The 14514-nt window shown below is 37.1% G+C and overlaps 2 protein-coding genes across 2 annotated transcripts in view; one reads left to right on the forward strand and one right to left on the reverse strand.

Moving 5' to 3' along the window:
• LOC108312875 (cAMP-dependent protein kinase inhibitor beta) overlaps positions 1-10204 on the reverse strand; it is a 164504-nt gene extending 154300 nt beyond the window's left edge. The window contains exon 1 of the mRNA XM_017541040.2: positions 10074-10204. Within this exon, the coding sequence (XP_017396529.2) occupies positions 10074-10186 (113 nt within the window). The 5' untranslated portion in view covers positions 10187-10204. The remainder of the gene's footprint in view (positions 1-10073) is intronic.
• Positions 10205-10209: 5 nt separating this feature from the next.
• The window catches only part of SERINC1 (serine incorporator 1), a 21800-nt gene continuing 17495 nt past the window's right edge, over positions 10210-14514 (forward strand). Inside the window, exon 1 of the mRNA XM_017541037.1 lies at positions 10210-10409. Within this exon, the coding sequence (XP_017396526.1) occupies positions 10371-10409 (39 nt within the window). The 5' untranslated portion in view covers positions 10210-10370. The remainder of the gene's footprint in view (positions 10410-14514) is intronic.

Raw genomic sequence — 14514 nt, forward strand, 5'->3', positions numbered from 1 at the left:
ACAAACTCAAAGCTAGAAAAAAAAAATAAGATCAGAGCAGAACTGCGGAGATAGAGACATGAAAATCCATTAAAAAAAATTCAATGAATCCAGGAGCTGGTTTTTTTAAAAAGATCAACAAAATAGATAGACTGCTAGTAAGACTAATAAATAAGAAAAGATAGAGGAATCAAACAGATGCAATAAAAAATGATAAAGAGGATATTACAACAGGTCCTACAGAAATACAAACTACCATCACAGTATACTATAAAGGCCTCTGTGTAAGTAAACCAGAAAATCTAGAAGAAATGAATAAATTACTAGACACTTACACCCTCCCAATAGAGGAAGACGTTGAATCCCTCAATAGACCAATAACAAGTTCTGAAATTGAGGCAGCAGTTAATAGCTTACCAGCTAAAATAAATCCAGGACCAGATGGTTTCACAGCCAAATTCTACCAGACGTACAAAGGAGCTGGTACCATTACTTCTGAAACTATTCCAAACAATAGAAAAAGAGGGAATCCTCCCTAATTCATTTTATGAGGAATTTGGCATCATCCTGATACCAAAACCTGTCAGAGACACACACAAAAAAGAAAATTTCAGGACAATATCCCCGATGAAAACTGATGCAAAAATCCTCAATAAAATTCTGTCAAACCAAATTCAACAGCACATCTAAAAGCTTATCCATTACAATCAGGTTGGCTTCATCACAGGGATACAAAGCAGGTTCAACATACACAAATCAATAAATGTAATCCATCACATAAACAGAACCAAAGACAAAAACCATATGATTATTTCATTAGACTCAGAGAAGGCCTTTGACAAAATTCAACAGCCTTTCATGCTAAAAACTAGGTATTGATGGTACTCAATCAACTAGGAACTGATGGAACATATCTCAAAATAATGATAGCTATTTATGAAAAACTCACAGCAAATATCATACTGAATGGGCAAAAGCTGGAAACATTCCCTCTGAAAACTGGATGAGTTTGTTTCTTTTGTAGGGACATGGATGAATCTGGAAACTATCATTCTCAGCAAATTGACAAAAGGACAGAAAATCAAACACTGCATGTTCTCACTCATAGGTGGGTGAACAATAAGAACACATGAACACAGGGATGGGAGTATCATACACCAGGGTCTGTTGGGTGGGGCTAGGGGAGGGACAGTGGGGGTAGGGAGGTTGGGGAGGGATAACATTGAGAGAAATGCCAGATATAGGTGATGGGGGAATGGAGGCAGCAAACCACATTGCCATGTATGTACCTATGCAACAATCCTGCATGATCTGTACATGAACCTCAGGACCTAAAGTACAATTAAAAAAAAAAAAAAAAAAAACTGGCACAAGACAAGGATGCCCTATCTCACCACTCCTATTCAACATACTATTAGAAGTTCTGGCCAGGGCAATCAGGCAAGAGAAAGAAATAAAGGATATTCAAATAGGAAAAGAGGAAGTCAAATTGTCTCTACTTGCAGACAACATTATTGTATATTTAGAAGACCCAATGGTCTCAGCCCAAAATCTCCTTAAGCTGATAGGCAACTTCAGCAAAGTCTCAGGATAAAAAATCAACGTGCAAAACTCACAAGCATTCCTATATACCAATAACAGACAAAGAGAGAGCCAAATCATGAGAGAACTCCCATTTACAATTACTACAAAGAGAATAAAATACCTAGGAATACAACTAACAAGGGATGTGAAGGACCTCTTCAAGGAAAACAAACCACTGCTCAAGGAAATAAGAGAGGACATAAACAAATGAAAAAACATTCCATGTTCATGGTTAGAAAGAATCAATATTGTGAAAACGGCCATACTGTCTAAAGTAATTTATAGATTCAATGCTATCCCCATCAAGCTACAATGACTTTCTTCACAGAATAGGAAAATGTTACTTTAAATTTCATATGGAACCAAAAAAGAGCCTGCATAGTGAAGACAATCCTAAGCAAAAAGAACAAAACTGGAGGCATAACACTACCTGACTTCAAACTATACTACAAGGCTACAGTAATCAAAACAGCATGGTACCAGCACCAAAACACATATATAGGCAAATGGAACAGAACAGAGGCCTCAGAAAGAACACCACACATCTACAACCATCTGATCTTTGACAAACCTGACAAAAACAAACAATGAGGAAAGGATTCCCTATTTAATAAATGGTGTTGAGAAAACTGGCTAGCCATATGCAGAAAGCTGAAACTGGATCACTTCCTTACACCTTATACAAAAATTAACTGAAGATGGATTAATCTTGAGTTTAAATGTAAGACCTAAAACCATAAAAACTCTAGAAGAAAACCTAGGCAATGCCATTCAGGACATAGTTGTGGGCAAAGACTTCATGACTAAAACACCAAAAGCAATGGCAACAAAAGCCAAATTGACAAATGGGATCCAATTAAACTAAAGAAATTCTGCACAGCAAAAGAAACTATCATGGGAGTGAATAGTTAACCTACAGAATGGGAGAAAATTTTCACAATCTATCCATTGGACAAAGGGCTAATCTCCAGAATTTACAAAGAACTTAAATTTACAAGAAAAAAAACAACCCCATCAAAAAGCAGGTGAAGGATATGAACAGACACTTCTCAAAAGGAGACATTTATGCAGCCAACAAACATATGAAAAAAAGCTCATCGTCATTGGTCATTAGAGAAATGCAAATCAAAATCACAATGAGATACCATCTCATGCCAGTTAGAATGGTGATCATTAAAAAGTCAGGAAATAACAGATGCTGGAGAGGATGTGGGGAAAGAGGAACACTTTTACATTGTTGGTGGAGTGTAAATTAGTTCAACCACTGTGGAAGACAGTGTGGTGATTCCTCAAGGATCTAGAACTAGAAATACCATTTGATCCAGCAGTCCCATTACTGGGTATATACCCAAACTATTATAAATCATTCCATTATGAAGACCCATGCACATGTATATTTATTGCAGCACTGTTCACAATAGCAAAGACTTGTAACCAACCCAAATACCCATCAATGATAGACTGTATAAAGAAAATGTGGCACACATACACCATAGAATACTATGCAGCCATAAAAAAGGATGAGTTCATGTGTTCTTTGCAGGGACATGGGTGAAGCTGAAGACCATCATTCTCGGCAAACTAACACAAGAACAGAAAACCAAATACCTCGTATTCTCACACTTAAGTGGGAGCTGAATAATTAGAACACATGGACACAGGGAGGGGAACATCACACACTAGGGGCTGTTGTGGGCACGGGGGTCTAGGGGAGGGTTAGCATTAGGAGAAATACGTAATGTAGATGATGGGTTGATGCGTGCAGCAAACCACCACAGCACATGTATACCTACATAACAAAACTGCACATTCCACACCTATACCCCAGAACTTAAAGTATGATAATAAAAAAATTTAAAAAAGATCCAATGGGAAAAGTTCATTATTTTGGACTCCATTTGCATCTGAAAGCTACTTCTTAAAGCATAATTCTCCCCCAACATATTATTATGTCAAGTGACTCTGATTATGTTTTTTCTCTTACTAAAGACTACCATTTGGAATTGCTGAATGATATGCATTGTCCAGCCATGCCTGGATCACAGTATACCATAAAATTGAACTATGGAATATCCTCCCATAGCATCTAAACTGCTGGATGAATGTTGCTGGGAATTGGAAATGCGCATAGCGTTTGTATAAATGATGCTGGGAATGCTCTCTCCATGGCAGAGAAAATAAGTAGAGAGAACTCTGCTCTCAGCTCTATAGCCACTGAGAGGATTTTAAAAACTGGATGATTCCTAAAAACACTGGATTGTGCTGCAAAATACAAGTAAATCAAGCCAACTGAGGCAGAAAATTTCCTTCAGGAGATGTCAATGGAAAATGGCTTGTGGTTGGTTCATACATAAGCTACATCTGACATTACATATTTAAAAAGATAAGACTTTTCTGGTGAAAACGGACAGACTCATGAGCAATAATGGAAACTAGTGGAAGCCAGCCTTCACTACACTAGAACTCTGAATGAAAGCCTGGGAAAAATAATAGAATAAATGATACAGCAGGATGCTACCAAACAGCTAAGCCTAGGATTTTTGCAGTTGATGCAAAACGGGTTACAGGATATTAAGATCTTAATACCTAGTAAATACTAGGAAGCTTTATGGAGAAATTAAGACCTTACCAGTGACTTACTGGTTTAGGTAAAACCTGGAAGAGTCTCCATACTTTATTTTAATCACTTTTGAAGTTAAAGTAAATCTTCAACAAGGTAAAAACTATGGGGAGACAGTACCCAAAGTTCTTGATCACTCAGCAGAAAGAATTTTACGTAAGAATTTGCCAAAATGTTACATGCAGTAATGGACAATACAGTCAGTGGAATGAGGTGAAGAGAACTGGGTAAGAATAAAAAAAATCACTGTCTGAAGCCACTTGAGATCAGGCCACTTAAAATGTCTGGGCCTCTGGATATCACTCTGTTCTTATAATTAATTCCGGAGGAAAGAAAGCAGTTAAGGTCATAGAAACTCAGGTAAATAAAAAAGAGATCAGGATAAATTGGCTAAAATAACATCATGGGATATTTGGATTGCTGGAAAATAAAGTCAAATCTGGCAAATTTCACACATATAATATAGTACTTTCATAACCTAAATGATTATCAGAACATAACATCCTTTTAAAAAAATCTCTCATATTTGATTTTTATACAAGAAATAGATTCAATACCTAAAGCAAATGCATAGGCTTAAAACCACTTTATATAAAATATCTAAATAACTTATACAAAGAAAAATATGTTTGCTTGCTTGTTTAGCTTATATCACCTGAGTAATTGCTTCAGCTTTCTCCTTCAGCTTATAGACCTGCATTGTCCAATATGCGGACTACTGGACACCTGAAATGTGCTGGTCTAAATGAAGATGTGCAATTAATTATATAACACAACCATATTCTGAAGACTTAATATGAAAAATAATATAAAACAACCCATTAATAATTTTTATGTAAATGTCATGTTGAAATGATATTTTGGATATACTGAGTTCAATTAAATGCATCATTAAAATCAATTTCATCTGTTTCTTTTAATATGTCCACAGAAATACTTTAAATTACAAATGTGACTCACATTTCATTTCTATTGGAAGGTGCTGATTTAGACATTGTCTTAATAACATATTTAACAATAATTCAAAAATCTGATGAGTGAGATATAGTAGTTGATTCCTTGCTGTAGCACACTAAATAACATTTTGAGTGAATGAATATAAAGAAGTTCTTTAGTATATAATTTCGTTATCTTTTATCAACTCCTATGTGAGGTCAATACATCTGCCCTTGAGATGTAAAATGTTTTAGAAATGCCATTAGCACTTTTTCAAGAAGTCACTCCATTCTCAATGATTATAAAACAGTACATTAAATATTAGACATATATTTGAATTCACTATCCACTTTATTATTTACACAGTGAATATTTCCTTTATGTATGCTCTGCCTGAAATAAACATATTTTTGTAGGCATCTATTTCACTGGCTTAAACATATCTGCTTGTTATGGAATTAAAGGCTTAGACTTCAGGAAAAGAAGAAAATCTGTGTGGAAATAATTTGTTCACTTGCTATTTTAACATTAAGACCATAACTGAGGAGAGTTTTTATACATTTGACATTGTATCTTAGTTTTTGAATTATTTTTCAAAAATATCAATGTCTGTCTTAACAGATAAAAGCATGTCCTCAGAATATGGTCTCTTCCAATTCTAAGCTTATACTGACCCCTATGGGTTATTGTGTCCTAATCTATTTTTGGCTTATCCTTTCAGAATATTTAGTAAAACACTTAAACATGTTTGCATTTAGGATATAATTAATTTAGTATGAAAGCCATAAAATACTTTTTATATTTTTGTCTCCTTGGATTATATAACAAACTATGCACAAATTTTATTCATCCTTTATTGAGGGGGGCCAAGATGTTTCAGTCCTCATTATATTTAGTATCAATGTACTAAGGACAAGAGAACTAAGTAGTATAATTTCTAATTTCCAGAAAGATATGACCTGATTATTTTCCTTAATATCTGTTCAACTCTCACAATATTTCATAGACGTAGACCATTTATTGGATAAAAGTTAAAGTTTATACAGAGATTTGTGTAAAGGCAGGAAGGATTATGGGACCAAAGATAAGTATAATTTCAGTCAACCTTGATGGAGAGACATTGATTCTTGGTTACACTGGGAATTTTTAATGTTGATATACAGGATTCCAAACCATACCCTTATGGTTTGGTTGATTATTTATTAATTTTTAATTTTTTTTTTTAATGAAATGGAGTCTTACTCTGTCACCCAGGCTAGCATGCAGTGACACAATCTCACTGCAACCTCCACCTCCCAGATTCAAGTGATTCTCCTGCCTCTGCCTCCTGAGTAGCTGGGACTACAGAAGCCCACCACCACACCCGGCTAATTCTTTTAAGTAGAGATGGCGTTTCACCACATTGGCCAGGCTTGTCTTGAACTCCTGACCTCAGGTGGTCCACCCACCTCGGCCTCCCAAAGTGCTGGGATTACAGACATGAGCCACCGCACCCAGCCTATTTTTACTTTTACAGAGATTAAGTCTTGCTATGTTGCCTAGGTTGGTCTCTAACTCCTGGGATCAAGCTGTCCTCCTGCCTCAGTCTCCAGAGTGTTAGATGTGAGTCACTGCACCCAGCATATCCTTATGAATTTCAATAGGAATTACAAGAGGTGGTGAAAGGTTATAGACATTTATTTTCGTTTATGCTAAAGACATGGTTTTATTGCCATCCTGGTGAATTCTGAAAATAAAATTCTTATTTTTAGTATTATCTCAAAAATTAACTGGGCCAGGCATTTTGGCACGTGCCTGTAATCCCAGCTACTCAGGAAGCTGAGGTTGCATTGAGCTGAGATCAGGTCACTGCACTCCAGGCTGAGGTTGCAGGAGAATCCCTTGAACCTGGGAGGCGGAGGTTGCAGTGAGCCGAGATCAGGCCACTGAACTCCAGCCTGGGCTACACAGCAAACTTACCTCTCAAAACAGCAACAACAACAAATTTAAATGATAACCTACAAGTCTATATTTGAGAATAACTTACATAAACTTAAATTTTGTACCTAAATCACTCTGAAATTTCATTGGTTAACATCGATTTTTGTGAATCCATTATTGAAATTTTTACTATGACTAGGATAAGCTTGGTAATCCTGCTTTACATTTTTCTCAGGGTACAATGATCGCAGCTATAGCATATCTGGGAGATTCTTTATTTATCCATATGTAAGAATGAATGTGGACTATCTTCTAAGGCAAACCTTAAGCCTGACTATAGTACTCCACAGTTCTCTCAGCCCATTCCTGTGCATGTCTATTCTGACAAGCATTTTGGTCTTTTTCCTGAATTTCCCTAAGAGACTATTAATTTTACATACCATTTATTTGAATGTCAAAGTTTATATCTTGTCCTTAATTGACAACACGGAGCATTCATGCTCTGATTCTTGACAAAGTACAGAACCTTGAGCTCTCTAATGCCACATATGAATCAAAAGTCTAGTTATAAAAAATGATATTCTAGGAGGACTGCCAGAAGGCTATGAAGTCCATCCTTCCCTCCATCAGTATTTCTTAAACTATATTCCACAGAATAATTATAGTGCATATTAATACATATTTCATAAGAAAAAAAGATTTTTCAAGGTCAAGTTTAGAACATATTAGGAGTGAAGGAATTCAACATGCTAATATGCAGTAGCAGGCAGTACCTTCTAAGCTTATCTGAAAATTTTTTCTGGTATGGCTACTTAGTAACATTCTCAAAAAAATAATTATTTCTTTCTTTTTTTTTTTTGGCCCACTAGCCCTTAGTCAAGTCAGAGAACTGAGTTATTAGATAGCATGGTTTTTTTATTTGTTTGTTTGTTTGTTTTGAGATGGAGTTTTGCTCTTGTCGCCCAGGCCATGCGCAGCGACAAGATCTGGGCTCACTGCAACCTCTGCCTCCTGGGTTGAAGCAATTCTCCAGTCTCAGCCTCCCAAGTAGCTGGGATTACAGAGGTGCATCACCATGCCCCACTAATTTTTGTATTTTTAGTAAAGATAGGTTTTTGCCTTGTTGACCAGGCTGGTCTCGAACTCCTGACCTAGGTAATCTGCCCGCCTTGGCTTCCCAAAGTGCTTGGATTACAGGTGTGAGCCACCACGCCTGGCCAGATAGTATGTTTTGTACTAATTTACTTACTTAGACTAATTTGTATTTTGGCATTATAAGTTATAAATGTGTTACAGGAAGTCACCTGGAGAAATGGTTGCTCCTACCGAAATACTGGTATATATTGAGAAAACTATGCTTTGAGTTGCGTTTGGGTTCAAATTTGAAAAAGTCATCATTTTAATTTTTTTTCATAGTTGGCAAAGAGAAAAACAAGACTGGTGTCTAAGACTTTTCTAACTAATAAAATAGTCTATAATTTATATCCTGTGTGTTCAATTAAATGTTGTATATATAACAACTTAAGTGAGCAAATTCCACTCCACATAGCCTGTAAGTTACATAAATTTTTTAAAGGTATTTAAAGGCTAAGTGTTACATTCCAGAAAGGTTAATAAGGACTTTTGTATTTAACACTGAATATCTCAGGGGAAAAAACTCTGTTGAATAGGGCACGAACTTATGAATATCTCAGAAACCCTCTTGAATGTAGCAAGAAACAAGATTCTGTACAAATTTAAAAGACTCATTCTCCATTTGTCTAATCAACATACTTTCCACGACCTTAAAGTTACTTGCATGTAAGTGTTTTTTGTCTTTTTCTCTGGTACTCTGAACATTTTAAGGACTTAATAGGATTCTTTTCTCCCATAAATAACACACTAAGTTTAGCACAATTAAAAACACTGTTAGGTTTCTAATTTCCATTTCCACAAAATATATATATATATATATATATAATTTTTTTGAGATGAGCTCTCACTCTGTCTCCCAGGCTGGAGTGCAATGGCACAATCTCGGCTCACTGCAACCTCCGTCTCCTGGGTTCAAGCAATTCTCCTACCTCAGCCTCCCTGAGTAGCTGGGATTACAGGTGTGCACCACCATGCCCAGCTAATTTTTTGTATTTTTAGTAGAAACAGGGTTTCACCATGCTTGTCAGGCTGGTCTCGAACTTCTGACCTCGTGATCGGCCCACCTCAGCCTCCCAAAGTGCTGGGATTACAGGCATTTTCACAATTCTTTAAACTTTATGGACACTGTATTATAACTAATACTTTGCTTTAGTTGTGGTCTACAAAACCACTGATAGGGCAAAGAAGAAAAAGACAAGGTTGTCCCTTAGTGGTTGCAATAATTAGGAGTAGGGATTCTAACATTCTTCGATTCCTAGGTGTTTACCCCACCTCCACCCATGCAATTTTTGTAGATTTTACGATATTTTCTTATTATTGGTTATGGGAATGACCATTTCAAGTTTGAGCTGTTTCCCAGAATATTTTCAAGAACCAATAATTCTAAAAAAATAACTGGAACCTTTATATGAATGCATTCCCTGCAAATGTGCATCATCACCTAATATGCAACTGTTCCACATATCTCAACAGCTCCTGACATTTGAAAACAATGTTTGAGGTTTTATAATTAATACGTCTTATCCAACTAATTAAAAATAATTTTAATGTGCAAATTTCTTTTAACATCTTAATAGGATAAGAAATATGTCAACAGCAAACAGAAATGATAGAGAAACTGAAGCACGCAGATTAATATAAATATCCCAATATAACTTGTTCGAGCAGCGGGCTACAAGAATATGTTGCGAACGTAAGTGAAAAACAGGATGCAAACGTGGGAAAAATGGGAAATAAGTGGAGTGAGGACGGACAAACACTGAGAAGGAAGAAGCAATCCTCTAAACAGCAGAGAGGTTGCTCAGATAGAGTTGGGCAAAACGTCAACTCCCACCTCAGGTCTATACTCTACTGGTGCCCAAATTCAAGTGAATGGTAATTAAAGGCGGGTTTTGCTCACATCGTTTTCTTAATTTGGCAAACTACGGTCTCCACATTAGCCATAAGCTTCCAGCCAGCAGTCTTTGGAAAACTCTCGGAAAAATGACAGCCGCGATCTCTGAGGACGCGCATGCGCAACCTGAGCGCACCGCGCTCCTTGCCTTAACCAACCCATGCCTGGAAGGAAGTGACGCGAAGCTGAGGGGTGGGTTGGGCTCTTCGCCGGAAGTGTCTCGCACATAGTAAATAATCTCAGAGAGGCGAGGGAGACTGTCTCCATCTTGTCTGCACCCGCGGCTCTTTTGACGTTGTGGATATGGGGAGCGTCCTGGGACTGTGCTCCATGGCGAGCTGGGTAAGGTGCTTTTTGCGGCCTCTGGGGTACTAATGTGAGAGACTATAGAGAAGGCGACCCAAGCCGGGGCTGGGTGAGCCAGGCTGGAACCTGGTGCCCCACCCAACAGGGATGACTCCTCTGTCCCCGTTTTCTTACCTTCTCCTCTTGTCACTCTGATTCAGCTTCAGGGCTTTAGGTCTTGCGAAGAACTGATTACTGGCCGTAAGGTGTAGTGGCGATGGGAAGATGACCCAAGTGCAGGAAGAGAACTAGAGTAGTGCCCCTCCCCCACCCCGCTTGTGCGCCCAGTCTCCCATTCTTTCAGGTCCCTTTGGTTGTTTTGTTTGTATCTGCCTAGTCCGTCACTACAAACGTCTTTGGCCATTTCCTTCTGTGGGGTACCCACTCTGTTGTCATGTCTTTCGTCTCTTTCCTGGTGACCTTAGACTGTCGCACTGTCGTTCCGGGAGTCATGTCGCCCTCTTTGTTCTTTGGCGCAGGTTATGATTTAAAAGTGCCTGTCGTCATTTGGGACCGCCTGGCAGTAATGTTAATGTAGTAATACTGTTTTTGAAACAAATAGTCGTAGCAGAGCTATGACTATTTGAAGTGTCCATTTCAAATTTCAACTTGAAATTGAAATTTTCAGTTGACACACGCATGTTTTGTGCCTAAAGACAAAATTGTCAGTAGGCAAAAGGCATGCGTCTGTCATCTGAAATTTCATGCTTAGCTGTACGTTGCATTTTCATTAAAGTGTTGTTAGAGTAAAACCATTTTCAGTATAGTGGCAAGACTTTTTGGTCCATGTGGCACAAATTTCAGTTTACTTAAGATAACCTCTGCCCCCTCCAAAAGAGAAGGGAAAACATTGGCAGTGCAGTTAACAAAGATATTTGTAATTTTAGTAGAGGTTTTTGGATTCAAATCACTTTTCTTTAGTCTGGAATTTGTTAATTCTGTTTCTAACAATTGCTTTTCTGACTTCCCAAATGATTCCGTTATATATACTTTAACCACCATATTGATTATTTTACATACGTCTTTTCAAAAAGGTTTGATATGTCTTTAACTAAAAATGTTGAATTTTAATCAAATAATAATGTAGAAGTTGTTACTCCATCCACGCTGTCCTCTTGATTACGCGTTATTGCTTCTTGCATGGAAACGTGGTATATTTTATTTCAATAAAGATATTAGAGAGTTTAATTATTGACATTTGTACAAAAGAGGCATAATGTAATAAACACTGTTGAAAACATAAGTGATTATGTAAGATTGTTTTCATCAGTTTTTTTAAATTGGTGTTATGCAATTTAATTTGTAATGTCATATCTCATCCAGTTATGAAGTGTGCATGCTGTAGTTTTTTGTACTTAATATTTAAAAGGTGAGATACATGTTTTCCATTTTACAGCACAGATTGCCTTTTTTGATTAGAAGAATGTCTGTGATAAAATTGACACTACCTTTTAGTTGCTGTGTTAATAGCGAAATACATTAGAAAGGTAGCAGCAATGAGGCAGTATTTTAGAAACAGGGTTTCAAGTATGTTGCGCGGGCTGGAGTGCAGTGGCTAGTCTTAGTGAACTGCAGCCTGGAACTCCTGGGCTCAAGACTTACTGCCTCAGCCTCAGATAGCTGGGACTGCAGTCAGGTGCTCCCGTGCCCAGTTTGGAATTTATTTTATTGTTTAGTTTCAGTAAGCTTTTTCACTTTTCTTCCTGTGCCTCTGTCTCTATTCATTAATTGTTTGATTTTAGTGCAGGCCAATAGTCATTGAAGGGGACCACCTCTTCCACATTCTTAACAGTTGATATGTTCATTTACTTAGAGGTTTTGATGAAATGAAAATTTATTTAACTTTTCAAAAGTCACATTCAGGGCTGGCCATGGTGGCTCATGCCTGTAATCCCAGCACTTTGGGAGGCCGAGGTGGGTGGATCACTTGATGTCAGGAGTTGGAGACCAGACTGGTCAATATGGTGAAACTCCGTCTCTACTAAAAATACAAAAAAAAATTAGCTGGGCAGGGTGGCGCATGCCTGTAGACCCAGCTACTTGGGAGGCTGAGGCAGGAGAATTGATTGAACTGGGAGATGGAGGTGCACTCCAGCCTGGGCAACAGAGCAAGACTCCGTCTCAGAAAGACAAAAAAAATTAGCTGGGTGTGGTGGCACACACCTGTAATCCCAGCTACTTGGGTGGCTGAGGCAGGAGAATTGCTTGAACCCAGGAGGCAGAGGCTGCAGTGAGCCAAGATCACACCAGTGCACTCCAGCCTGGGCAACAGAGTGAGACTCCATCTCAAAAACAAAACAAAATAAAAAACAGACCAAAAAAAAAAAGTAACATTCAGATCATTAAATTAGATCAGGTATGCCAGAATTAAAAACAAACCAACCTCATTCTTTCTTAGTACAAGTTTCTACAGGCTTAATCAAATTTAGTAAAAGCTTCTTTCTTATTTGCAAAATAATCGTAGAAAATTTCTGAACTAAAAAGAGACAAATTATGTGTAATACCACTGAGCAGAAATTGGAGTGTTAAATTGTTCACTTTTTGTTTGCTGCTAAGAGGCCTAGAATTAGATTGATCATAATCCTTGGTTCATAGCAGTATAATTTTTTATTCATGCATGTTTGTCTCTTTTTTTGAATTACTTTAAACATTATAAACATCATACCAACTAATCCTATACTACAGCATTACCAGCCAATAATACCTACTTACATGCTTTCCCCATCCCAGTCTCAACATTTGTGTTAGTGAGTAGACAGAACAGTACCTATCAAGATATTTAATATCGTTAAGTCATTAAGAAAGAACTAGTGATTACTGGGTGACCATTTTGTTCCAGTCTCTTCCAAATTTTTGTTGATACAATGACTTGTTTTATAGAAAAGATTTATAATTGCTATGAATGGTCAAGCAATGCAGAGTAAAAATTAAGTAAAAATGTCTCCCCAAAATCTTCTCTCACAATGCATATATTGCAAATAGGTGGATGAATAGACAAAGATATATTCTTAGGCATGGCAGCATTTTAAACACATTTTTAAGCAAAGCATTGAATTTAATTTTTCTTGAATTTAACAAAAGAAAAATAAAAATTAGGCCTGACACGGTAGCTCATGCCTGCAATCCCAGCACTTTGGGTGGCCGAGGCGGGTAGATGACAAGGTCAAGACTTTTCTCTAGCTGTGTGCATCTCTCAGTAAGTTCAGATACATGTAATGATTGATCGAACCTTGGAAGTTATCCCTACCAGAATCTTCTGACCTGCTCTAGTCTATACTGGTAGTCACTGGATCTCACTTTATCCTCAAATGAGGATGTACATTTTCTGTCTCTTAGGTCGAAACCTTTTTTGCATTGCTTGTTTTCTTTTGTGGTTGACGACCATGTTTTGGTATAGTGCTCCGTAACAGAAGCACATAGGAGGTATACTTTGGTCTTAGAATTCTAGATGGGAAGTCATTTTCCCTCAGAATTTGGATGCTCCTTTGTAGACTTGCAGTGTTGCTGCTGGGTATTCTAAAGTCATTTTAGAAACTTTTTCTATGTGACCTCTCCCTCCTTCCCTTCTCCACCAGTTAATTACATTTCTTGAGTTCTTTAATTTTGTCACCTGTATTTTCTGCATTGTCTTTCTGTTACTCAAATAGTGTGCTTCCTGGACTGAAACTCCAGGTTTCTTCCTTCCTGCCTTTTGAGTCTGCCTTCTTTTACTTAGCCTAATTCATTTGAGTTTCATTTTTCATTTATATGTTCTTATTGTTGAGTATTGTTATTATTTGGATTTACCACAATTTATCCATTCACCATTTGAGGAACATTTCCAGGTTTTGATGATTACAAATAAAGTAGCTATAAGCATTCCCATAAAGGTTTTTTTTGTGTGTATAATTATAAGTTCTTATTTCACTTGAATAAATATCTGAATGTGGATTTGCTTATTCATACAGTAAGTGCATGTTTGATTTAAAAATAATAAACAGTCAAACTGGTTTCCAAATGGTTGTACCATTTTTCATTCCCAACTAATTGTTCTGCATTCTTGTCAGTAGTTGGTATCATCAGTTTATTTCATTTTAGCTGTTCTTTTTTTTTTTTTTTTTTT

Source organism: Cebus imitator, unplaced genomic scaffold (genome assembly GCF_001604975.1).
Source record: "Cebus imitator isolate Cc_AM_T3 unplaced genomic scaffold, Cebus_imitator-1.0 Scaffold130, whole genome shotgun sequence".
Lineage (NCBI taxonomy): Eukaryota > Metazoa > Chordata > Mammalia > Primates > Cebidae > Cebus > Cebus imitator.